We start from the raw sequence: 25,977 nt of genomic DNA on the forward strand, positions 1-25,977 counted from the left end.
AACCTAAAACACAATTATCTATCAAATTAAAATCAAAGCTTTGCTATTTGCTTGATTTAGGACAGAATTTTGTTCTGTGGTGGTGGTTTTTTTTGTTTGATTGGTTGTTTTTTTAATAGCTGCAGTTATAAAACATTTTTGTTTCATGCAGTCTAGCAGATGGAAAGCATCTTATGTACCTTAGCAGTACATAAGATATCATTGAGATAAAGCAGGATCTGAGGGTCTACTATTAAAACAGCTCAATGAGATAATCAACAAGGTTTTCAGTTTTTTGTCTCTGAAATAGGTGACTGGTAATGACTGTCCCAAGTAGTAAGTCTGTGTGTATACTAAGGAGAGCTAACTAACAGAAATCTTAGCAGCAGCCAGGAACAAAGACAAAAGGAGAGCAGTATTTTGTTTCCCCTTCCATTGCATTTGCCGCGTGATGTCTGTGATGTTTTTCATTCTGTTTCACAAAGATCGCAGGAGAGCACAGACCTTCCCTGCAACTGCAGGGATACTTGCAGAATTGCTATGCTTATGTTAAATTTGCAAGCAGTGGTAATACTTTTCCACTAGACTGGAGCTAGGACGCTATTTAGAGAACATGATCAGCTTTTTTGAGGGCGTGGGATTGAATGACTTGTGCTATATGGCAAAACAAACACCAATGAAACACTCTTCAAGCATTATGCATAGTTCTTTCAGCTGGGAAAGTATATCTATTGTAGATGATGTTCAGGGCTTTACACAAATACACTGGGAGATATACTCTTTAGACATATAATAAGGATAAGAAAAAAGTCATGTCATGATGTAGCATATATGATACGAAAAATGGGCATAATGGACTGGCTGACAGAATTCTTAACAAGGTACCTTCCTTGTCATGCTGGTTAGTGGTATATTTGAGAACTTTTCTACAGAATGTATTTGGCTTTTAATACACTGCTTTCACTATGTGTTTCTGCATCCCTGTCTGTAACTTCCACAATGCTGAAACTCATATAATCTTCCAGTTTGTTTCAATACACTGGTGCTTTTTGGGTGTGCTTCAAAGCTAATGCTATAAACTGAGTAACACGTCAAATAAGTGGTATTGAAGAACTCACTGTACTTGTACGGATATAGAATAGCCAGTGCACATATATATGTTTCTGTTTCTTGTTTACTAATCTTGCTATTTACATTAAACCTTGATGATGATAATTTTAATGTGATATAGTAGAAACATATTTTCAGTCACAAATTTGAAATAGTGCAATGCAAGAAGATGGGAAAAAAGTACTTAGGTATATTAAAATATATATTGTCGCTGAACACGAATTCCTTTATTTTTGTAATCTATACACAGAAATTCCATTTGCTTTGTGAAAGACAAGGAATCACATATATGGAAGAGATTCTCAAAATCTGACTCTGCCGACTTAACCCATCTTTACCTTGCACGTAGCCCAGAGGTTCTCAGAAACCTGAACCACTGCCTGAAAGCCTATCCTGCCTCCTCCTGGCTGTGGAAAGGGCTTTTAAAATCTATGCTATGATCTCCTGATTCTAGACTGTGATGGTTGCAGCACTGCTGAAATAATGTCCCTCCATTCCAGCCATGCACTTGGCAGGCTGTCCTAGCCAGCTCTTCAGAAAACACCTTCCTCCCTACAGGCAGAAGTGGAAGTTCACCTTGCATTTTCAGACCCATTTGGTCCAGCTTTGGCTTCCTTACTCAGTTTTTGGTGTTATTAAACATCTTTTTTCCCTTAACAAATGATACATATTTCCACTGATATACAAAGTAGAGAATGAAGTTCTGCAGTCAAGACATCAAGAATAAGACGACTGGAGAAAATTTAAAAATGGAATATTTTCTATTTTTAACTATAGCCAAAGAAGATTTAAACTGCTGTTACTCCTTAATATAGAGTCTTAAAGCATGGAAAATAGGAGGTAAGAAAAGCGCATGGTAAAACCTGAGTCCCAAGAGCTACATTTATCCAGCTGTGAAAGCTATCCTAAAGGACTATGGCTAGACTTTCACTGACTGAATGTTTCTATGAGATGCACCGAATACACATGGGTCAATAACCTCTATTTCTTTGTCAGTTAGTGATAGAACTGAATTAATCGAACAAATACACCCTTCAGATGGATTTGAAAACATTTCACACCACAGAAATTTACTGGTTTTGGTAAGTAAATGACTTCGATTTGGCAGAACAGGCAGATATTGTGTATTCTTTTCACATTAAAATATAACGGTGGAAGGAAGAAAAATGGAGCTAGAATTCTGGCAATGGTTGCAATTGTTAGGCCTTAGGAATGGTTTTGCAGGCCAATTTGATTACTTCAAGAACATTCCAGAGTCATACACTTTCAGATGAAGAAGTGGGAAACAGAAGTAGTTATGCTAACTGCTGGTAAAAAGCCAGAGAGTTCTGCAGTAAAATCTATTAGCTCAGGCCTATAATAGCAGCTAAAAGCCAGGTCATGCCAGATAACCTGAAAATCTCAGAGGAAAGGCATTTGAAACCCAACACAGAGGTTTTGAGGGAAAAAAAAATGTTTTCATATCCTATTTGGATCTGTGAAAAGCTTGAATTCGAGTGAAGATAGAGATTCTGACATTCAAGATTTGAGGAAAGCATTAGAAAAAATAGAGTACTTCATGAATCTGTACTTAAATCTTTTAATAAAGCTGCTGTGAAAATTCTTATGCTAGAAATAGCATATAACAAGGAGCAGATATTTAGAGACTGCAAAGGACTGTTAGGTTGAAATTGCAACCCATTTCCATTACCTAGTCAGAAGCTCAGACCCTGAGTATTCAATGCAATTCAGCACAATAGTTTTCAGTACACTACCTAAGCAAATTCCATTACAGTTTACACCTTAAAGGTGTCTTTCATTACATTACAGTGGGCTATAAGAAAGAGGATATCATCATAATAGTAGATATGTTTAATGAGAATATATTTATGATTTTGGGGAGGGGGCTAAGAAATGCTAGAAAGAAGACCCAGTTAAATCTAGTATTTGAGACTTAATTATTCTCAAAATTAGGATTTTGCTTCGCAGATCGTTCTAGTAATAACTCATGTAAGCTCTTATTCCTCGACATTCTTTAAACAAATTGCATTTGCATCTGTATCTGACAATTACCATGTAAAATATTAAGAGGACACAATAATAATGTCATATTTTCCCTGAAACCTTATAAGAATTGAATATTTGGATTTTTATTTGGAGAAGCAGTGGATGGCACTGTTGGGCTAGAGTTATAAGGCTGTAGATTCAAATCTTAAATTGCTATGCTTAAAAAAATACACAGATTTTCGTGACTCCTTCAGGCACACAATTTGGATATAAACTCATTCATAGTACATTGGAGATTTCACAATCAGATGTGGAACTTAGTTCATATACTGAAATGATGTTGCATAATATCAGTATAATTTTAGATGATCCAAATGAAGCAGAATGGTTTGTATGCTTGTTTCACATGGCAGCACAATCACATTTAGACTAAAGAACACAGAGGACTTATTGATGACATATGGAGGCATTGTTATGGATTTATTTAATGTCCATATAGATATTCTTGAAATGCTCACCACTGAACATCAAGTAGCATACATGTATTTTCTGTCCATAAAGTGCATGCTATTTCTTAAAACTGCTCATGATTGTCAACTTGTGTTTACTTACAGAGTAAAATTAAGTGTGCATGAATGGGGTGAGGGAACTGGGTTTCTTTTTAGTCACGGGCTTTCGTTCTTTAGTTTCTCTTCTATATTCATACTTAAGACGTTACTTAAATATTAGTTTGGGAAGTTATCTTAGATAAGGGTCATCACCTGCATTTCCCCAGAGCAGTGTATTTCATGATAACATGTGTGTTACTGATTTGCAGGATTGTTCATTAACTAAGGAAAAAAAAAAAAAAGAAGTAGAAAAAGAAAACCACTACCAAAACCGTTTTTGTGGCTCATGTAGTCACAACAAAACTCAAGTTCAATAACAATAAACATTATACTGTCCATGAGCAAATTGACATCAGAAGTATTTCATTATGCTCCATACCCATTCAATGCCTTCATTAATGATGGTGGAGCAGATTGTGCCCTCAGCAAGTTTGCTCATGACATGAAATTGAGAGGAGTAGCTGGTATGCCAGAGGGTCGTGCTGCGATCCAGAGCAGGCTGGAGAAATGGGCTGACAGGAACATCATGAAGTTCAAAAAGGGGAAATGCAAAGTGCTGCATCTGAGGAGGAACAAGCCCAGGCACCAGTATATGCTGAGGGCCAACCAACTGGAAAGCAGCTTGGCAGAAAAGGACCTGGGGGTCCTGCTGGACCCCAAGTTGATGGAGACCTCCCCAAGGATGGAGATTTCACAGTCTCTTTAGGCAACACTGTCAGTCACCCTCACAGGGAAAAAGTGTTTCCTCATGCCCAGAGGGAACCGCCAGGGTTTCAGTTTGTGCCTGTTGCCTCTTGTCCTGTCACTGGGCACCACTGAGAAGAGCCTGACGCCATCTTCTTCATTCTCTCCCAACAGGTATTTATCTACAACCATAGGCCCCCTTAAGCCTTCTCCCCACTAGGCTAAACAAAGAATATCTAAAGAATATCTGGATCAGTGTAGAAGTAAAAGTACATGTAAAAGAAGCCTACAAAAAAATTTACAAACTCAACCCTGACAGCAAAGTTGTTCATATAGATATAGTACAGAAAGCGATATTTTGTAGACAAAACTGAAAGCATAATTTGGTCTTTAATCTCTTAGGTGGTACATCACTGCAGATACACCTAGAAAAGTAACTGTGTTTTAAGCATCTAGTGGGCCTGCTAGCAAAACTCTGATAAGTGATGATCCAGTATCAGCTGTCTTCAGTTTGCTTTCAGGTTTGCATTAGTTTCTGAAAAAATACTGCTTTCTTAAAGATGGTTCTGAAATCAATCTTGTTGAAACTGTTCTGGAAATATTGTCAGCATTTTCAATAAGGACAGACAAAAGACAAGGTGAAGACTATAAAGTCAGAGGACTACTTCAGGAAGCTGAGAAAAAGGAAATTAACGTTTTTAGATAGATACAATTTATGTAGTTACTTTGACCAACGGTCTTGAATTTACTGTAAACAATGGTGGTATTTTCATCAACAAAAGACACCTCTAAATTGTTAGCAATGTCATTAGCATCAACAACCTAATATATTAAATGTAGATCGCAAAATGCAAGATGTCTGGAAAAGAAGACTAGCTTTTAGGTGGGCATTCAGACTTCCTAGAACAAGGCATTTGATCTTACAATAAAGCTTCTGAACAGAAACGAAGAAACTGAATATCTCCAGTTCATGGGACATTTTGATTTCTTCAAACATCTTATCACCTGAAAATATCAAGGCAAGTTTGTTTGTAAAACTCTGACCTAGCTTTCTGGAACAACATTTGGTGCATGCCAAATGAAACCAGCTTCTTACCAGATTTTCTGGAGTCCCCTCCCTCTATCTTGTTCTAACACTGGCTGCAGAAGGCAGGGAGCTCAGCAGTTCAGGAGATGGAAGTCAGGAGCTGTGAGAGCCAACTGCTCTGGGCTTGTCAGCACTGAGGGGTTGCTCTAGAGATACAGTTTCTGAAAGCTGATCTTGGTACATTTTTCTTTAACATTGAGTATCCTCAAAAATTGAATCTTCCTTTAAGGTCCAAGGCGCATCCAGAATCCTTGTTCTGAAGACAGTCTCTGGTTTGAGTTAGGGGTTCCCATGGATTTCAGACTCCCGGTTTCATAGTAGGGAACCCACATACCCTTTCTTTTAAGGCAGCACTTGCTTAAAGCTAAATGTTACCAGAATGTAAGTCCTTCAGCAGCCTGAAGGAATCCTGCCTGCAACTCTTTGAAAATCTATCCAATTCCAGCTGCTTTCATGAAAGTAGATTTCGGATGTGAACATTTCAGGTTTCAAAACATGATGCTTTTTAATTCTGTTTGTATAACCATAAAATCATTTTGGCTGAAAGAGACCCTCAAGATCATCAAGTCCAACCATTAACCTAACTCTAGCACTAAAGCATGTCCCTAAGCACCACATCTATATGTCTTTTGAACATCTTCAGGGATGGTGACTCAACCACTTCCCTGGGCAGCCTGTTCCAATGCCTGACAACCCTTTCCGTGAAGAAATTCTCCCTAATATCCAATCTGAACCTCCCCTGGTGCAACTTGAGGCCATTTCCTCTTGTCCTGTTGCTTGTTACTTGGGAGAAGAGACCAACACCCTCCATGTTACAACCTCCTTTCAGGTAGTTGTAGACAGCGATAAGGTCTCCCCTCAGCCTCCTTTTCTCCAGGCTAATGAAACCGTATTTCTGATGATAAGGATACACAGCACTTACTGAAACTTACAGAAGTAATGACAAGTCCCAGAAGGAGCCATATAGAGTCTGCTTCAGCTAGAACCACCCTCGGAATGAGGTTGCTAATTAGATGTCCAAATACATAATGGAATGAGTAACTTAGAATATGCAAGTTCAAAAGTAATTACCATATAAGACATATCTGTAGCTTTGTTTCAAAACATGAATGTATTACATATTACACTATAAAGGTGTGTTTTGGTTTGTTTTTAATTTTTCATTCTAAGTTTTCAGGACCTTTCACAATAATTGGCTTAACAGGCCAAATATTCTTGAGCATAGACACTAGAAATATTTGACCAGCTTACATATATATGTTTAGAACGTGGGCATTGAGTTATTCACGTCCATTTTCTCCAGTACAGACTAGAAAATGTGACCTTTCTTGGACTCCTTCTATGTGCAAATGGTTTGTGGACCACAATCTTTAAAGCTTAAAAAATTAACTATTTTGCTCTCAAGATGACCTTTGGGGACCAGTTTTCTGTTACACTGTCCAGGGTTGTACAGTAGTATCTCATCTATATTAATCTCCAAAGACTGTAAACTGTTAATGTGATCAGCTAGAAAGTCAGTTCTTTCAGCACAGGTACAGAATCACTGTGAATTGGGTCATATCTGCTTATTTCTTATATTTATTGGTAGTAGAATTTGAGGAAGAGAAGCAGAGTTTACAAACTATTAAACAATCATTTTTTTTCCACTTTTCAGCCTACAATTTAATCGATTACATTGGAACTACATTTCAACTTAAAAGATAAGAACTATTTAAAATCCATTGACACTGTAAAATGAAAACTCTACTAAAAGTTTTCAGTATTTCAAAAACCCATATTATAGCTTGTACTTTGATACTGCAGTAAATAGTATCCCTTTGCTTGACAAAAGGGAGAAATGAATCTATATATCTATTCAAATAAGAATGTAACTAAAAAGGGCACAGCAGATACAATGCTGAAATAATTATGGTTGAAATTTTAAATCCAGATATGAAATTTGTTTTACCAGATTATAAACAAATCCAGAGTTTAATATCAAAAAAATTAGAAACGGAGGAGACTAATCCAAAGGGAAAGATTCTCCAGTCCATCTCTTGTAAATGCTGCTATGACTCTGACATACTTACTGACTCAAAGGACAGCTAAGTATACAGCCATAGGAACATGTTAAAATTTTTCGCATAGTTTTGAAACATTTTTTACTTGCCAAGTACTTTGAACATTTATGGACAGTCACACAAATGTATGCGTATTTATATTTTATCAAATCTGAACATGCATACAATGGCTGACTAACAGACTGTAGTTAAATAGGAGCTTCACCCACTTGCCTTGTAGAAGAAATTTTTGAAAAGAATACTGTTTTCCAGCAGCAGAATATATATAAACTTCCCTACAGGAAGAAGTAACTTATCAGCTAAAATTAGTTGGTGTTTTTTTTTAGCTCTTCAAGGTAGAATGTAACATTTGTTGTTACTTCTCTAAAACAAGCATATAGACCAAAGACATAGTTTTCAATTCCAAGACTCTTCTATTCCTTGATAACTGCAAGTATTATATAATTACAATACCCATGCATCCAACATCAACTCTGATTTAATACTAGTTGTAGAGCACTTTTTTATTTATCAAGGTCATATCTTGATGGATGTACAAGCTTAGATAAATCAGGTGTTAAGCAGGCACATCTCCAAGGAATCTGGAAATTCTCTCATCTGCAATCCTCAGCATATCTATTATTTACTGCCAAAGAAATGATTGATTAATTTTGTCATCTTTGCTCTGTGATTTTGCTCAGCTGAAACTGCCTGCCCTCTTCTGCAATGCCTGATCAGACCTACTTAAGTTGATGCCTTTGATCGTAGACACTGAGGGGCTTGCTGACTTAGGCTTTGACTAAACATTCCTCCTCTGAAATATTTATGCACAAAATCCTAAATGATAACTGACAGTCAATGTAGATAACAAAAACACATGAGATGTTTCCACTATTTTACTGATGCTCAAAATAGCTTTAGTTGTGCTGGAGGTATCAGTCAAGATGAAAAATTGCTATTAATATAACAAAAGTTCAACAAAATTTGCTTCGATGAATAGTTTATTTCTCAAAAACAAAGTATCTGAGGTCAGGAAAAAATGTGTTACTGGAAAACTATGCAGTAGAATTTTTTTAGATGCCTTAAATTCTTTCTGAAGTGTGATATCATGCTTAGTTTTGGAAGGTAGGGACATTTTACTATCAAACTGTTCCAAGCAAAATTATCAAAATGAGGCTAATAAAAACAATACAATGAAAGTTAAGCCCTGTGGAAAAAAAATCTGCCTCGCATTCCAACACCAGAGGCTAAAAGTACATCAAACTGCACCAAATCCTTTTCACATGACAACCTCATAAATTATTCAACTCATTAGTAACACCAAGAGGCATAAAAATAACATCAGTGTTAAGGATGTTTTCTTACAGAGAAAGGTCAGCTAAAAGTTTCAGTACTAAAATCCAAAGGCTTAAGCCTCTGAAAAGTAAGTACATCTATACAGAATCCATAAACTATAACTTCAATGCATGCTTAACATTCCATACGTTAATTTTAATACATATGTGAAAAATTAGAATTATTTATTTTAATTCTGCAAACAGGATGACTTCAGTCTATTGTAACTTTTATGCAACCACTAAGTTTGATGTGTATCACCCCTAAACACACCTGAGCTTTAATTTTCCTGTATGTTGAATGTACTCACAGGCGAGTAGCGTGAAATTAGATAGAAACAATCCAATCCAAGACTATAACTATTTCAGTTTTTCTGTTTCTTTTAGTTGTAGCTTTGCCTTGCAGGCTAACTCTACTACCAGGCAGCTGCCACCTGTACTAAAATACTAGAACACATAAGATACATAAATGGAGGCAATCTTTGCAACATGCTGAAACTGTTGAGTGCAGCTTATATTATAGTCCTCATTAAAAAAAAAATACAAAACCTTTTCCAGTATCCTCTGAGGATAAACTTGTCCCAGAGAGACAATATTCCTGCTATATAGGCACAAAACAAAATCTAAGTAAATGGAAAGCTCCTGTTATTTTAAAAACAGGATAATATCAAGGCCTAAAATTTTGTAAGAGTTTATAAATCAGATTTCTTCCTGTTTTAATGTTAGTTTAACATCCAAAATTAAAAACATTCATCAATAAAAATATTTTTAAGGTTCTTATGCCTGCATAATGAATAAAGCCCATGGTTTTGATGATTATTTGCCTTACAAAAGCAACACAGCAATTAGCTCAGTTTTGCATCTGCCTCTCATAAGATCTATTTTTATCTTTGGAAGAATGTGGAGAAAATAACCCTTTGTCAAATATGAAATACGATATACTGCTGGGGGAAATGTCTTCCTTAACCCAACTTATGAACAGTTTACGACCTGAAGTCCTGCATATGATAGCCTTCATGTTTAAATAAGTATTAAATTACACTAGGTAGTATAACTGCATACACAGATATTCATTTATATGTCTAACCTTGTTCAAATCCCAGCTATTTGCCTCAACAACCTGCAAAGTTGGTGAAATGTGTAGGTCACACAGAGTTAGCGTTATATCTATCTTATTCCAAACTTCTGGCAACATTAGCCTTTGGCTAAACATCAGCTGAAAAGCTCAATTTGCTTTGGGTACAATGATTTCAGTTTTTTCCTCCTAAATGCTAAAGAATCCCAGGATTTGTTTTTCAGTACTACGGATTAAAAAAAGAAAAAGGGACAGAAAAAATCTTAATATTATCTAAAAAATTCCTTTCTCTGATATGTTACCCCACCTTAAACCTGAGAATGAAATTTGCATTATACTTTTATAGTAATCACGCTCAGTCTGGTGTACAGAAGTCACTAAACATAAGAAACTTTAAGATGATGTAAGGGAAATTGTAAGCATCTTCCTCCTTTCTCTTTTTTACTCCAGCTTCCTCTCCATGAAAATCAAACCTTATCTAACCCTTAAGTTCCTAGACTGAAGTTCCTATGTAGTCAGTTTACTATTCAAATCACAAGTAACCTTAAAATAATTATTTAAAACGAGGTCTTATGTATTTCATGATTTGCAGGAAAAAATACTTTTGGATGAGACTATGCATGCCATGATAAAACTTATGATATTTTTACAGAACAGTTAATTCCTCATTCATGAAAGGTCTCCAATGGAACTATTACGACACATTAATTTGATGGCCTAACAGTTTCATTCTGTCACTCCGGAGAGACAAGTTCAGTTACTTTTATCGATGTCTCAAAATTAGTGTCTGGGAATGCTAGAGAGGTATAATGTGAACCCCCTGGGGATCAGAGAATTTAACAGCCCACAAGCTGAAGTCTTCTGGTTCATTAAAGTGAAAGAATTGAAAGAATTCCTTTCCTAAGAATACGTTGTCCTCGGAATTCTCAGCACTGTCCTTAGAAAAGAAGGCACACTATTCTAAGGCATTCATGGACATTAAAAGAACATCATAAGCTGTATTTTTAAGCAGGAGTTAGTACTGACCATATTCCACGGCAGCTTTTAGGAGAGCATCAGAATGAGTAGACCCAAAAGCATTGCGAACAAATCGCCTCCGCCGGCGCAAATCATCTTCCCAGTAGTCCAAGCGCCAGAAGTCATGCAGTTGGCTATGAAATAAAGAACACACACATCAGCACCTACCACAGCTTGAACTGTATTTACATACATTATAGTATAATTTCACTGCTGCTTTTCTATTTCAGCAATGCAAACTTGTAAAAACATATATTACTAAAACTTACAATATTCTAACATTTCTTTACATGCATTTATATATTATAAACGCCAGCACTGCCTGTCTCAAAATGTTCTGCCTGCTGCTAACAACATTAATCACACTGAGCCCATTAACAAATGCAGCATCAAATTACAAGTATTAATGGCACAGCTTGCTTTCTTTTACAGTGTTTTTAACAAGGCTTGTAAATCATAGAATGAACCTCAACGCAAATAGTTTGCAATTTAATGACTATGGTCCCTTAGCAGACTGAACTTAGAAGTATAAAATATTGCCCACTTGAATTTTGTGGAACTATGATTAAACTAATGTGCTGAAATATTCATTGAAATAATTCCCCACTGCCCCTAGCAACCTGAGAAAATTGCAATTTTATTCATTATTAATAACACTGAATTAGAGCAGCAAAAAAATTCCACCATGTGGTAATTGTCTTGGTAAATTATTATTCCAGCACTAACAGAGTACTAGGATGATTTTATAGCTTCAAGCTAATACAAGCCATTAACAACCATGGCTGTCTTAGTGTTTCATTGCCTTTTTACATTCGAAAGCAATATTAAAGTTCTGTAGAATTATATAAACCATTATTAATCTATATTCAAGTCAAAAGATATACATATATATCAGATACATCTGGTATTCAGCTTTGGTTTTACAGAAATTACCACCTCCACTTTCAAACAACTTTTTGGACTTATCAACATAAACATCTCCCACAGCAATTTTATAAGTAAGCTGTGAGATATTTGGGCAAAACTGTAGTTTAAGCCAACACCTTAAAAACTTTTTGGACCACTGTCAAATATCCAGAATGTTTGTGGATGCATACTTATCATAAAACTCATAACTGAACACACTATACACTTAAAATGAGTCTGCAGATCATGACCTTGCAGACCATAACCAGGAAACCAGTGCTTTAAACCAGTCATTTTGAATCTATCTGCAGAACCCTGGAGGCAGGCAGACAAAAGACAGAGAGGAAAAAAAAGAAAAAAAAAATAGCTTTCAGGTAATGAGTATGGGCTACATCTCTGCTGGATTTTTCTAGGTATTAGATCAGCCATTGTTTCCTACATTGCCTTCACTTTGAGAAGCTCTGTGCTGGCAGCCATTTCTAGAGGAAATGTAGAAATTTGCTACTGTAGAACAGACCTTTTTCACTTTTTACAGTCCATTTAACTACTTTTTTCACGCTTGCATGAGTTCTTGTCCAACTTTACTAACTGCTGTCATGAGACCTGGATCAGATCTGGAGGGCAGAGCACCAAGGGGAGTTGATGTAGCAACATAGCTTCTAGCTACTTACACATTTTCAGAAGCAGCACATCATCATTTTTAGTCAATGTATTTTTTTTTGCATTCAGAATGAAATTCATAGAATCATAGAATAGTTTGGGTTGGAAGGGACCTTCAAATGTCATCTAATCCAACTCCCCTGCCATGAGCAGGGACATCTTCAACTAGATCAGGTTGCTCAGAGCCCCATTCAGCCTGGCCTTGAATGTCTCCAGGGACGGGGCATCTACCACCTCTCTGGGTAACCTGGGCCAGGGTTTTACCACCCTCACTGTAAAAAATTTCTTCCTCATGTCTAGCTTGAATCTCCTTAGTTTAAAACTCACTATGTGCTTGAGTCTGCATGAAGGTGCCCACTGTTCCCCTGCAGGGAAGGCATTTTACTTATCTGCAAGCAGTAAAAAAAACAACTTCAGGAGTTCAGTGGGAGTTATTTCCTCACCTAGAGCAGTTCAGAGCATCTTGTGTAAAGATGAGGCAGTGACTGAGCTCCCACGGTGGGAAGGTGCAGCACTAATGGCCTGGGCTGCATGCATGAGACACAAACACCTTGCTATCCTGAGTGCCAATTACCTTTTGCTAAGTAAAGTACTTACTTCAGTTTTGTACTATGAGACAGTTTTTGCTCACAGACATCGCGTTCGCTTGAAGTATCAGTCCATAATTTCTCTTCCTACACTGAGTGCTAAATAATTTTATTGTGACTGCTAAATCCCCTTGACCCTTCTGCAATATGAACACAAAAATGGGCAGACAACTGCCCAATGGTTTAAATGACAAAGCTTAAAGGCTCCTTGCGCACTTCTAGTCTGTTTCAAACCGATGAGATCAAAGATAATCCTAAAGATGTTTTATCATAGTGATTTTTTTGAAAGGAAAGAAACTTTCCATTTTTACTTTCATCTAAGAGTAAGTCATGATGAAACAGGACTAAAGATATTAATGAAAAATTTTTTAAACATGAGAGTTCTCTGAAACAGCATTTATCTCCACAAAAATAATAATAATAAAAAAAACCTGTTAGGCTCATAAAAATGAAACAACTACGTAAGAATTAAAAACTTTTTTTGAAATCAAGAAAAACTTAAAGACTAAAATAACTTCATTTTTAATTTGTTCTGTATTTAATCTGGTAATCCACTAATGTCATTAATCAGTCTGAAGAATACTGTATATTCTCAGCTGAAAGTAGAACAGATTTTAAAGTCACTATGTTAATGAAGTGCTAAGTAAAGATGTTATGAAATGACAAAGTCTATTTTAGGGATCCAAAAAAAGGGTTACAGATTCAGCAGGGATGGAAGTCTGAAACAGACAATGGTGCAAAATAAAAAGTTTCAAATAACAGAACACAAACCAGATACTGGAAGAGGGTATCTGAACCCTACCAAAAAGGTTTCTGAATCTTAACCAGTTACTCTCACATTTGCCTTTGAATCTTTGAGCAACATCTTTCAAAAAAAGACATTTTTCTCCTACCCTATTGTTAGCAAGAAAGCAGATGCCTGAAAAGCTAATGGCTATATGTAGAGAAAGTTTTGAATGGTTGAGTTTCATCACTTGCATTATTGACAGATAAATTCGTGGGACTTTTCTAAAAAGTTATATTAATACATCTTTGGATTACATTAAAAATACTAGCAAGTAGAAGACACTGGCCACAAGCTCCAGCCTAAAACTAAGAATTTAACCTGCATTAAAAGTCCAGAGCTATGGACTGAATCAGTGTTAACTTGTCTAACCCCAAGATTACAGTACTTCAGAAATACTTATATTCTAATCCTGTGGATACTATTCAGGCTTTAAGATTTTTCAGTTTAGGTAACTGTTAGGTAGCTCTAAGTGATGGCTGTAAATCAAGCAGAACTACACTTTCTAACACTGTACTGGGCACAAGTCAGTCCTAGAAGAGAGCTGTGTCTGCAAATCGTCCACATCTCTTTCTGTTACAACTCATTTTTCCTAGAAATGACTTGAATAAGTTATTTTAGTAATTTATTTCTGTAAGAAGTACAATATTTCAATAAACTTTACTTTTCTTAGTAATGTATATTATTAATAATCCTTATTTCCACAGCCAACTAGATTACATGTAATTTCTCATTTCCCCGTATATCATACCAGTTAAGTGACATTCTGAATCAGGCTTGTTTGAATGAAAAAGTGCATATTAAGCATACTGCAATGAATTTTTTTTTTAAGAACTGAAAGTTCATAGCACCATTCATGAGCTACTCCATACTTCAAAAAAGAAATATATCTGTATCGTTTTAACTGAACAGTTCTTTAAAATGTACCCTAAATGTAAATGTACTCTAAATGTACCCTAAAATGTACACATGACACAAGGAAGTCTGCACCATGAGTTTAACTGCCAAGATAATTTCCTTACAAACTGTAATATAATCCAATATAAACCTTGATCATCCTTGTCACAATGAGGGCTGGTATGAAACTAGTGATATTACAAGGTTACTTAAATGAAAAATTTTATTTGGAGTGGTGTGCATGTTGCAAACTTAATCCCAAGTTTCAGATATGCAGTATTTCACATAGTTAATACAGACAGAATGTACATATTTTAATGGAACAAGCCTTATTTTACTACAGTTATTGAAGGATTACAAATTCTATTTCACTGTCATCACTGGTGCCCGCTTAGCAGCTCGCTGTGTACATTCTCCTACTTCAAACAGTATTTCATCTTGTTAAAGGCCAGCATGGGATGGAAAGGCAAAGTGGTTTTATGCTACCTTAGGTAGTCAGTGTGAACTTTGATACGTTAGAGCAAAAAGCTTCGAAGTCTCCCAAGGGCAGGTTGCCCTAAGACTGAGAACTGCCCAGAATTTTGTATAATACTCTTTGCTACCATACCATATGCACCTTCCACATGTTTGGGCACAAAGATTATTGTGACAGACTAAAGTATGTCAGGTAGCCCAATGTATTACCCTCTTGAAGAAGAAATTGTGTAGCTCTCCACCAAAACAACTTAGAGGAGTATCAAGCCAGCCTGAACAGCAAAGTCCTCCCTGCCTTTTCACAACATCTCTACAGCTCAGGTTAAAGAAAACTTTTGAAAATATTTTCTATTAACTCCTTCAGCCACAGCTCCAAAGAAGTGTATGGGAAGGGTTTTTTCTTTTACTTATTAATATTAGCTGTCGTAAACAGGAAGCCTTTGTCCACTCTGTGGGCAGTCAGCATCCATGCCAGCAGCTCCATGGCTGTGAAACCCAGTCCCTGGTCATGTATAAATGCATTTTGCTGTGTGTCACCTGCAGCTACAGCCACTAGAGGCAAATACAGAATCACAGAATATTAGGGATTGGAAGGGACCTCAAAAGATCATCCAGTCCAATCCCCCTGCCAGAGCAGGAACACCCAGATGAGGTTACACAGGAAGGTGTCCAGGCAGGTTTTGAATGTCTCCAGAGGAGGAGACTCCACAACCTCCCTGGGCAGCCTGTTCCAGTGTTCTGTCACCCTCACTGAGAAGAAGTTTCTTCTCAAATTTAAGTGGAACCTCTCGTGTTCCAGCTTGAACCCATTACGCCTTGTCTTACTGTTGGTTGTCACCGAGAAGAGCCTGGCTCCATCCTTGTGACACCCACCCTTTATATATTTATAAACATTGATGAGGTCACCCCTCAGTCTCCTCTTCTCCACGCTAAAGAGACCCAGCTCCTTCAGCCTTTCCTCATAAGGGAGATGCTCCACTCCCTTCATCATCTTCGTTGCCCTGCGCTGGACTCTCTCCAGCAGTTCCGTGTCCTTCTTGAACTGAGGGGCCCAGAACTGGACACAATATTCCAGATGAGGTCTCACCAGGGCAGAGCAGAGGGGAAGGAGAACCTCTCTCGACCTACTAACCACCCCCCTTCTAATACACCCCAGGATGCCATTGGCCTTCTTGGCCACAAGGGCACAGTGCTGGCTCATGGTCATCCTGCTGTCCACCAGGACCCCCAGGTCCATTTCCCCTACACTGCTCTCTAATAGGTCATTCCCCAACCTGTACTGGAACCTGGGGTTGTTCCTGCCCAGATGCAAGACTCTACACTTGCCCTTGTTATATTTCATTAAATTTTTCCCCGTCCAACTCTCCAGCCTGTCCAGGTCTCGCTGGATGGCAGCACAGCCCTCTGGCGTGTCAGCCACTCCTCCCAGCTTGGTGTCATCAGCAAACTTGCTGACAGCGCACTCAATTCCCTCATCCAAGTCATTGATGAATATATTGAACAATATTGGTCCCAGTACCGACCCTTGAGGGACTCCACTAGATACAGGCCTCCAACCAGACTCTGCCCCATTGACCACAAAGAGTGGAGAGCAGCAGTGCACATGTCCATGAAAGATTCTCAGACTGCAGCCCAAAGGATGGGCTGCCAGATGGAAGAGATTAAGTTTGAATATGTTAATGAAGAGGAACAAGCCTGCGGGCATGGGGGAAGGGGACAAAGTTGTTTGGAAAAAGAGGTGGGTCACAGAACTGGAAGGATGTTAGAGAATCCATAGTCTTTGTAATACCAGGAAACTGCATAGAAAAGGCAAGGAACGGATGATCTATAATGCCAAGAATTAGACTTAATTGTTTTTCTGTAACATTTTAAAAAGGAAAAGCAATTGTTTTTGCAGTGTGGAATTATGACTATGTTTTGAGAAATGAGAAAAAAAAATGTATATTGGAAAAGTATAAAGCATTTCCCTAAGGTAAAATTAAAACCAGGAAAAATGTAACATTAAAAAAAAAGCAAAAGAAAACTTGAAATACAAAAAATACAAATTATTACTTATGCAATATTTATTACAGTTAAAAAGCACAAGCCAAAATATAAACCTATTTGAGGGAAGATCTAAGTAGTAGAAGTCTTTTGTAGCAATGAAAGAGCAACTGATACTCTTCAGAAGTGGTAGAGGAACAGATACAATAATTGTATTAGGGCGAAGGTTTTTCTGACTGTGCTTAAAACAGAAATATTGACTGCTGTATTTATCAAGATGGTGAGGCAGGCGTTCAAAAATCACATCCTACATTGTAATGGCTAAAAGAAAAGAAAGTATTTTTATACATAAACAGAAACAAATATTAGAAGCCTTAATTAACATAACTGGTGTAGTTACCCTACACAAACCCCATTTTTTTAGTTACAAAACCCACAAAGCTCGGCTATGTTTTTCCAAAGAGCATTCTAGAGAATCCCAGATAACAAACAAACAAACATAACCAAAACACAAAAAAACCCCAAAACCAAAACAAAAAAACCCCAACCAACCAACAAACCACAAAAAAACAGACAAACCTAGAAATACTGAAAATGAAGACTAGTACTAAACAAATAATACCAATAATAGTAAAAACTGGAAGTACCAACACAGGGAGTAAAGATGTCAACGAACCTCAGAAACATCTAATGCAATGAAAATTGAAAAAGATGGAAAAAATATTATAAATCAGAGTTTAAAAAGTATTTAGGAATTCTTATAAACAGCAACCTTTTTTTTTTCTCTTAAGTATGCATGCACAAGAATTATTATTGTTAAACATCAGGAATATATTTGGCAGAATTTCAGGGCAGGAGGGAAAGTCTCAGATAAAGAGCTTACCATTTAAATAGAAGGATGCTAAATACTCAGGGAAATTTAGGTAACATTTAATCTTTTAAAAGTTTTTTTTTATGAATATGATGTTGAGTGACTCAATTCTTGCCTGAGAAGTTTCATACTTCATAAAGACAACAGATTGGGAGGCAAAGAAATTGAAAAGCATAGATGAAAGGTTTGAAATGTAATTATTGATTGTTGGAGAAAAAGCAACACTGAGCTGGAAAAAAATGAGAGGTAGTGAGCTTGTAAGGAACAGAGATGTGAGAAGAGAACCAATGACTACGGAAACTGGTGGAAAAGAAATAACTGTGAAAGTGGATGGGAAGAGAGGGAAATCGATGCGAATAATTATGGATGGATAATAGTGGGTTATCAAGAATATCTGTTAGATAATCTACGACGTTTTGAGACTTGTGAATTTGAGCTACTTTTGTTTCAGGCAGTGAACTCCAGAAATCTGTGTAAATTTAGCACTGATCTGTGGGGTTGTATGATTATTTTAGTAACAGAAAAAGGGAAAAATGGTTCGTTTTTACACAATTGATTACTTATGCAGCACGAGTTACCAGCAGATTACACACTACTGGATCCACAGGCTTCCCTTGGACACTGGAGAATGGTAAAATTTTTAAAATGGGGAAGAAAAAGTTGTGAAGTTGTTTACACTTGTCAAGGATGAATGTCATTCATAAACCTGCAAACTTTTACAGAGATCAGTATTTGTGTGTTGTAGCTTTGCAAGGTTTGGGTGGAGGGGAAGGGTTTTCAAGTGGACTTCGAAATCAGGGTGAAATAGAGCATGGAGGAACTCCGAGTAACAGAAAATACTACCCTGATCATCAGAACAAGAGCAGAGGAGTTACCTCTGAAAGGCAAAAAGAAAACACAGTTTCTCTCCTATTATCATGTTACTAATGGTCTTGCATTAATAATGAAGGACAAAGCTGAGAGGAACAGAGAATTTGCTACAGATTTAGAGAGCAAAAAGTATTGGAAGATGGCTAATGACTAAAGATCCACCAAATTCCCGAAGGCGAATTTTCTAAGAACTGTTTTATAGTGTAACATCCTTGTCAGAAAAGAGGGGGTGATTTATGTGGCTTTTATTCTCTTCTTAAGGCACTGGAAAAAGATATATTTAATACACACTCTTAAGGAAACCCTCCAATTTCTGAAACTTCCATGACTTGATTTCAGTGAAAAAACTGAGGACACTGAAGTTCAAAAGATGAAAAATAGAAAGAGGAAGCTGAAAACAGAAATCTCTCCAGATGTATTAATCTTCAGTTAGACAAGACATCAGAAAGAAGAATAATGTCAGTAGCTGTGAAAGGGAGGCTGTGGCAACAGAGGTGTTCATTTTACCTATAGCAGTACCTGAAACACAACCTTCTAAGGCAGTTAATCCCCAGATTATATTGCATATCTGATAACTTGCTTCTGATCATCAGGAAAATTTATATAAAACGCAGACAATTTGTAAAGGGATTGGGGATTTTAGTATATTGCATAGAGTCTGAAGTAACAAACTCATAACAAGCACACTCACACACACAGAAGGACTAACAATTATCCTGATTGTCTAGATTTTTTTATAAAGGTTAGACTCCCAGAATGAGATGTTCATTCTGGAATGCCTGCTGTGTTATTAAATAGTAAGAAACTAAAGACTTTTTAAACCCCGATTTTATAATATTATAATAAAGGAGCACTAGTTTTAGTGAAATAAGACTAAGCATGCATGAAGCTGTATAGGAAAAAAAGAAAAAAGTCATGTACATCTTAAAAATTAGCAATGGAAATAACAATAATTCAAATGTCTACAAATTAAAAATAAAGGTAAGTAGATTTTTTTTAATTATTAAATTGATTTAACATAAAACAAATTTAAAGTAATGTGAGAGAACTTTGGCAAATCTATCCAAGTAACTATCGTGCAATAACAGGATGCTACATGTAGTACAGCTAAATGAAACAATACACTTCCCTGAAGTTTTATACTTAGTCCTTTTAGTTAATCCAGTGACACTGAATGAGTAACTGAGGCAATATAAAAAGTGGATACATAAATTGTCAATGTTTGACTCACCATAATCACAATGGGTTTTCTTAGTCACAATGTATCAATAACAACAGAATGCAAGTTCTAGGAATAATATATTGTATCTCTAGAAACGCTAAAAAGCAATAAATTTTAAGGTTACTAAAATGAAGACATATAGTAATATTATCTTCAAAGAAAACAAAAAGAAAGTGATTGGAACAATACCCTTTGGTTTAACTCAGATTCCTAGTTTGGAACCTTTCTTCTGTTTCAGAATGTATTGTCATCACTCCAAACAAAGAAGAAACAAAACTCCCAAAGCCCAGAAAGCCTTTTTAAAGTTTCAAAGAAATGAAAATTTGGGTAAAATTCACTTTTGGAAAATGTCTTGAAAGAATACACAGTATTTTAGCACATTTTTATTTTTAATGTATTTCTTGTTACGTCACGCCATCTCAGCACAGTGGCGTACTTAGTAACATTTCATAAGTACTACCGTGATGCTACCATATAAAAAACTCCAAGATGAAATGAAAGGTATACTGAGGTTGCCTTCCTCTTTCTTGACTGACTGTAAAGATACAGACAGAATGGCTTAGACTAGAAGCATAATTGTAGATGGCTAAAATTAAGTAAAATGTATTCCATGCTGTGTGCAGCTTTTCTTATTCTAAACATAGAAATGCCTCAAAGTTTCACTGATACAAAAGTTCAAGTATGTAGCAAGTGATTTTCCAATTTCTAGAATAGAAAATCTATTTATTTTACATTTTGACTATATGGTTTCATAACATCACACAGAAATAGGTACCATGACATCAGTTTATGTATTCCTGCTGTGAAGAAATACAACAGGAAAACAAAATAAAATTTCAAAATAAAAAATTCTGAAAGCTTTTATTAATTTAGAAAAAATGAAAGGGAAAAAAATCAGGTATTTTCATAAGGACTTAGACCATCTTAATTTTTCACCAAAATGTTTAACCAAAATACTGTTTTCTGATTAAAAAAAGTTTTAAAACACAATTTCCATTCAACTCTTCTGTTTGTACAAGTATACCACCTGCTGGTAGCAATATTATTTTGCTTCTTAAACACCTTCAAAAGGAAGAACAAAAGTGGGTGCCCTCTGAACACAACAAACAGGAGTCCTCAGGAAATATTACAACTTTTTGGCTAAACTGTCTGGAAAGTATTGTGTCATTTTACAGCTATAACCCATAAGAAATCAGATAAAAGCCTCAGAAAATAACTTGTGTATCTTAATTTTAACAAAGTAAAATCCAGATTTAATAAACTAAATGGAAAATGCTTTAGGACAACTATTAATTTTGCCATGACATGCTGGTTTTTGAACAAGGTTAACTTTAATAGATAAAGTTCTTATAATACTACCTAAGGCTTTTACAGAATTAAAGTTCTTTTCTTTTTCTTTTTTTAATCAAGTATTCAATGTAGTTCATCTCTTGAGCTTCAAAAATTAAATATTTTTCCAGCAACAATTCTGTAGCCAACATTTGTCTGATAATACAGCTCACTACTTCTGTTCAGGTTTTCAGCCGAGAATACCTAAGTGCATTTGAGTCAGAAGCACGGGGACTCAGTTCTGCCTTGGGAAGGAGAACAACTGGTTGCAGAAAAACAAATAAACTGGTGTTGTAACCAATGGAAATTAAGAGAACTCTCTCTTGTAGTTATGCCTTCCTCTAGTATAGCATCTTATTGCCTGATTCCATTCTTTCACAGAAATTCCTTAAAAAACCCCCCAAAACTCAACTCCACAAAAAACAATCCTTGCCCATCTAACTGAGTGTTTTAGTAGTATTTGCTTGGTTCAGGTGTAGTAGTGAAAAGGGAACAGAGAGGGAACAATTTATTCCGATCCCACAGAGATTTCCTCCTCCTTTGCCTCTGCACAAGTGCTACCTTCTCCACCTATGTAAATGATAGGATATTTTGCTACTCAGTGAAATGAACAGTACTAGGTTCTTTAGGTAGAATTTTCTACCTTTTCTGAAAAAAAGAAATAAAAATCAATTTTCCCTTTGAATTCTGAGCAGCAATAATACCACCACATTAAGAAACTCAAGCAAAGCTGGAGGTTGGGGGCATCCCTCCTCAGCTTGTTGTAAATGTCACCCCCATACTGTCCACATTAGCACATCGCAGAAGTTCTGAGATTATGCAGATGTTATGATGAAGCAGGCACCTTTTACAAGAAAAAGCAGTTTACTCTGTATTTCAGGATAGTTAGCTATCATATTAAGTATCTAACTAGGGACAGCAGGGTCCTACCTTCTCAAAAAAAAATCTAGGCTTTTGTGATTGATCTGCAGTTCCAGAAGAGCTAAACACAACCTAAAAGTTGTTTCAGTTGGGGTTACTGTGCTTGAACAACTGATAATACAGTCTCAAGTATTCAAAGTAGGCATCCAAAATAAGAGAGCTTGTGGAAGTTCTTGAAAATTTTGGTGCCTCTTTGGCTTACTTAAAGGTCAAACTCTAAAGGCTCAGACTTGTAAGCAGGGATCACGTATGTGACTGCTGATGAGGGTGCTGCCCCAACTGTCTGCTCCATTCCAGATGCACAGATTAAGGCATCTGAATTTCTCATGAAGAAGCTACTGAACATACAAATTACAGTCTAGTTTCAAGGCAAATCAGCAATGCCTTGTCAAAAAATCTAGAGCTCTACTTTTGACATGAACAGCAGGGTTGAGCTAGACAGCTAGGACTGGTTATCTCATTAGCTACTCTTGTTTGTAAGTCACAGCTCAAAGTCTATGGCATCCAGGAATAGATTTTTTTTTCTCTCAAAATCTTTAATTAGAAGAAAGAAAAAATGTTTTAGCTAAATATTTTTAGAGTGCTACTCCAAAACTAAGACACACAGTTGTTTGGGTTTTTTTAATACCATTTCTTAAAAACCCATAATGAATTGCTGTTTCAAACCTTTATAAATTATTCAAGCTGCAACTGTTTAAAGACAGCTAACTTATAAACCTGGCACTGAGATGAAATAATTAGCTTTCTTGAGGTCTATCAATGAACAGCAATAGTAATCAAAATCTAATAAATAAGTAATAAAGTTTTATCAAGGCAATTATTTTAGTTTCCATCATGCAGAGCTGTTTATTAAAATGCAAGTCGAATAATATACTATTTTAACAGAATGACTGGTTTTGCAAAATGCTGTTTCAAGCTCAGTAATTGGAAATCTTTGAATTCAAAATTTATAGAAGTCTGAAGTTTTACAATTTCCACTAGTGTTTTGGGACAGATTTCTTTTTTTCCTAAGTATCATCTGGAAGTACAGCATAAGACAAAGCACACATCTAGCTTTAAACTTAATATTGGTCTTAAGAATTGAAAAAAAGACATGCTGGCCCAATTAGCAGGTCTCTCTTGACTGGTGTATAACCAGTTATTACTATCTACAAACGCAACTTGTATTGATGAAAAAAACATTTGCCAAATGGAATAGCCATGAGTGGTATAGAATTTGTAATAGAGACGATGTTTAAAATACTATCAAATAAATGCTGAAATAATCGTAACTCTGTGGGGGTTTTTTTTGTTGTTCTTGGGAACTTTTGTAAGAGCTGAGAAACCAGCTTGGCAAGTAAATCAAAACTGTTCTATTTATACTTTATTTCTGACAGTCAAGAGGTTCTTTAGAAGTATAGAAACAGTCTTCTATAAAATATCCCAAAATATATCAGCATGACCTAATGATTTATTTTTGGCTCTGCAAAACTCATGGGAGAAGCAGCAGACATGAAAGAAAAAAAAGACAACGCAGAATTAAACTTCCTTGTTTTCTGTCTTGAAAAAAATCTCCAGTTTTGTGAGTTTTAGAAAAATAAGCAGCAAAGGCTTTAAAGAATTCTTGCATACAAAGTATCTGACAATCCATTATTCTGGATATACTCTTAAATGTTTTCCTTCCTTTTAGCTACTTAATCTGTTAAGCAATTCTGTGTGACAATCTAAAGACACAGCTGATTCTTCTCTTGTCTGTAGCACAATCTGTGACATGACCACACGTATCTCCTACATTTTCCATGTACTTTCATAGTTCAGTTGATATGGTGTAGTACAATTTCCTATAGGAATATGCTTTACAAAGAATACATACTTGGCTATATTTGGCTGTATGTTCTTACTTAAATCAATGCTACAGTTAAATAAAAATCATCAGCAGCAGTTTAATATGTTTATATAAAACCCCACTGTTTTTCTGTATAGAATCACCCTGAGGAATTACAATCCTTAACCTTGTTACATAAGCTGATTTAATCCTTTACATGTTAATTCCAAGTTTTTTTAAAAACTTTATGACCATAGTTAGTTTGCATGGAAGATGAAAAATGAGAACGGTATTTCAAACCCATCTACTATACCAGAAAGGAAAGGTTACTGACTGGATCAGTATTGAGGTAGACAACTGATGGGGGATTGCACCATATACCTGGGAACACAAGGATGTCCTGCTCTCATTTCAGAGCATGGGTAGCCAAATTTCCTGCTCCAAGAAAGCAAAAATCAAAAACTTCACATGACTGTGAAAGATAAGTTATGAGTAGAGAAGGAAAAAAACATTCTAGGAGTAGTTCAAAAGTGGAAGAAAGTGAGACAAAATGGAGCTGGACTCAGTCTGTACCTGGGTCTGAAGGCAATTTGCCGATAGCATTTTTTGGCTTACTTTCTCTGAGCTGCAAATCTGGATCATCCAGGATATTTTCTGTCAAAGCTCCTTGGGACAGAGGCCCTGGGAAAGAGTTTCTCTTGAAGTGCTGAAAGGTCACACGTGACTTAAGAACTATCAGAGCAGGCCATGCCAGCCTCAGAGGTGTTCCAATTTCTAATGACCTACTCAGGGGAAAATACAGTCTACTCTCTCCCTCCTTACTCAGTTTCATTCTTTTGGGACCTCTTGCTTCATTTAGCTATTCCAGATTTCCTCCATGTAGTTTAACAGAAATTATGTTTGAAGATGCTGCAAGGTTGACTATGACCTTATTTTCAGAAACTGCTTTTCCTATAGGGACCAAATTGCCTATGACCCGGTAGTATTTGTTTTCCTTTCTTGCAGTCTGGGAGGTACAGTTCAATCGCTGGGAAGTTAATACTATCAATTAACAGTTGTAATATACTGGAAGATCAAGATTGTCAAATTATGCCAAACAATAGCTGAGTTGAGTTCCTTTTATCTAATTTAAGATGTCAACATTATCAATATTTACCTAATCAACCCAGACCCATTCCATGGGCGATGAAGAGAACTAGCTGCACCTTGGGAAAAGTTGGGTGATAGGAATCCTACTGCTCTCGTCTCAAGGAACAAAGGTCTCAACAGCAGAGGAAGTATAAACCTGGGGTTCTCACAGAAGAATCTGGCATCTAAGACTTGCACTGAATTGTCAAGGGAAGGATCAGGTCAGAGAATTCACATGACTGAGTGAAATCCAAGAGGAAAGACAGATAAAATGAGAATAGGCTACATGGATCCCATTAAATGAGAGAATTTGAGAAAGTGGTGGATAGACTTGTCCCAGTCTTATTTTACTCCAAGTAAAAGTTACACAGAGGTGTCTTTCCATCACCTGATTGTCCTGCTAAAGGGAATCCTGATATATACAAAACACAAATAAATCATAGAACTCATCTCCTGTTCATAAATTAAAAAAAAAAAATCCAGGTTTCTCTTTTAAAGAACAAGGTAATGATTTTATTGCTATAAAACAGCAACACAATCAGAGGGTCGGCATTTAAAATCCCCAGATTCAGACTGTAAATGCCCTACTGGAAAAAAAACCCTCTTGAACTGATACAAAACA

The 25,977-nt window shown here is 36.3% G+C and overlaps 1 protein-coding gene across 7 annotated transcripts in view; it reads right to left on the bottom strand.

Annotated features, from left to right (window-relative positions):
* Nucleotides 1–25,977, bottom strand: part of NBEA (neurobeachin) — a 490,542-nt gene that overhangs the window by 179,716 nt on the left and 284,849 nt on the right. For all 7 annotated transcript variants that reach the window (XM_065627071.1, XM_065627076.1, XM_065627075.1 and 4 more), the window contains exon 39: nucleotides 10,929–11,053. In XM_065627071.1, the coding sequence (XP_065483143.1) occupies nucleotides 10,929–11,053 (125 nt within the window). The remainder of the gene's footprint in view (nucleotides 1–10,928; nucleotides 11,054–25,977) is intronic.

This window comes from Caloenas nicobarica, chromosome 1 (genome assembly GCF_036013445.1).
Source record: "Caloenas nicobarica isolate bCalNic1 chromosome 1, bCalNic1.hap1, whole genome shotgun sequence".
Classification (NCBI taxonomy): domain Eukaryota; kingdom Metazoa; phylum Chordata; class Aves; order Columbiformes; family Columbidae; genus Caloenas; species Caloenas nicobarica.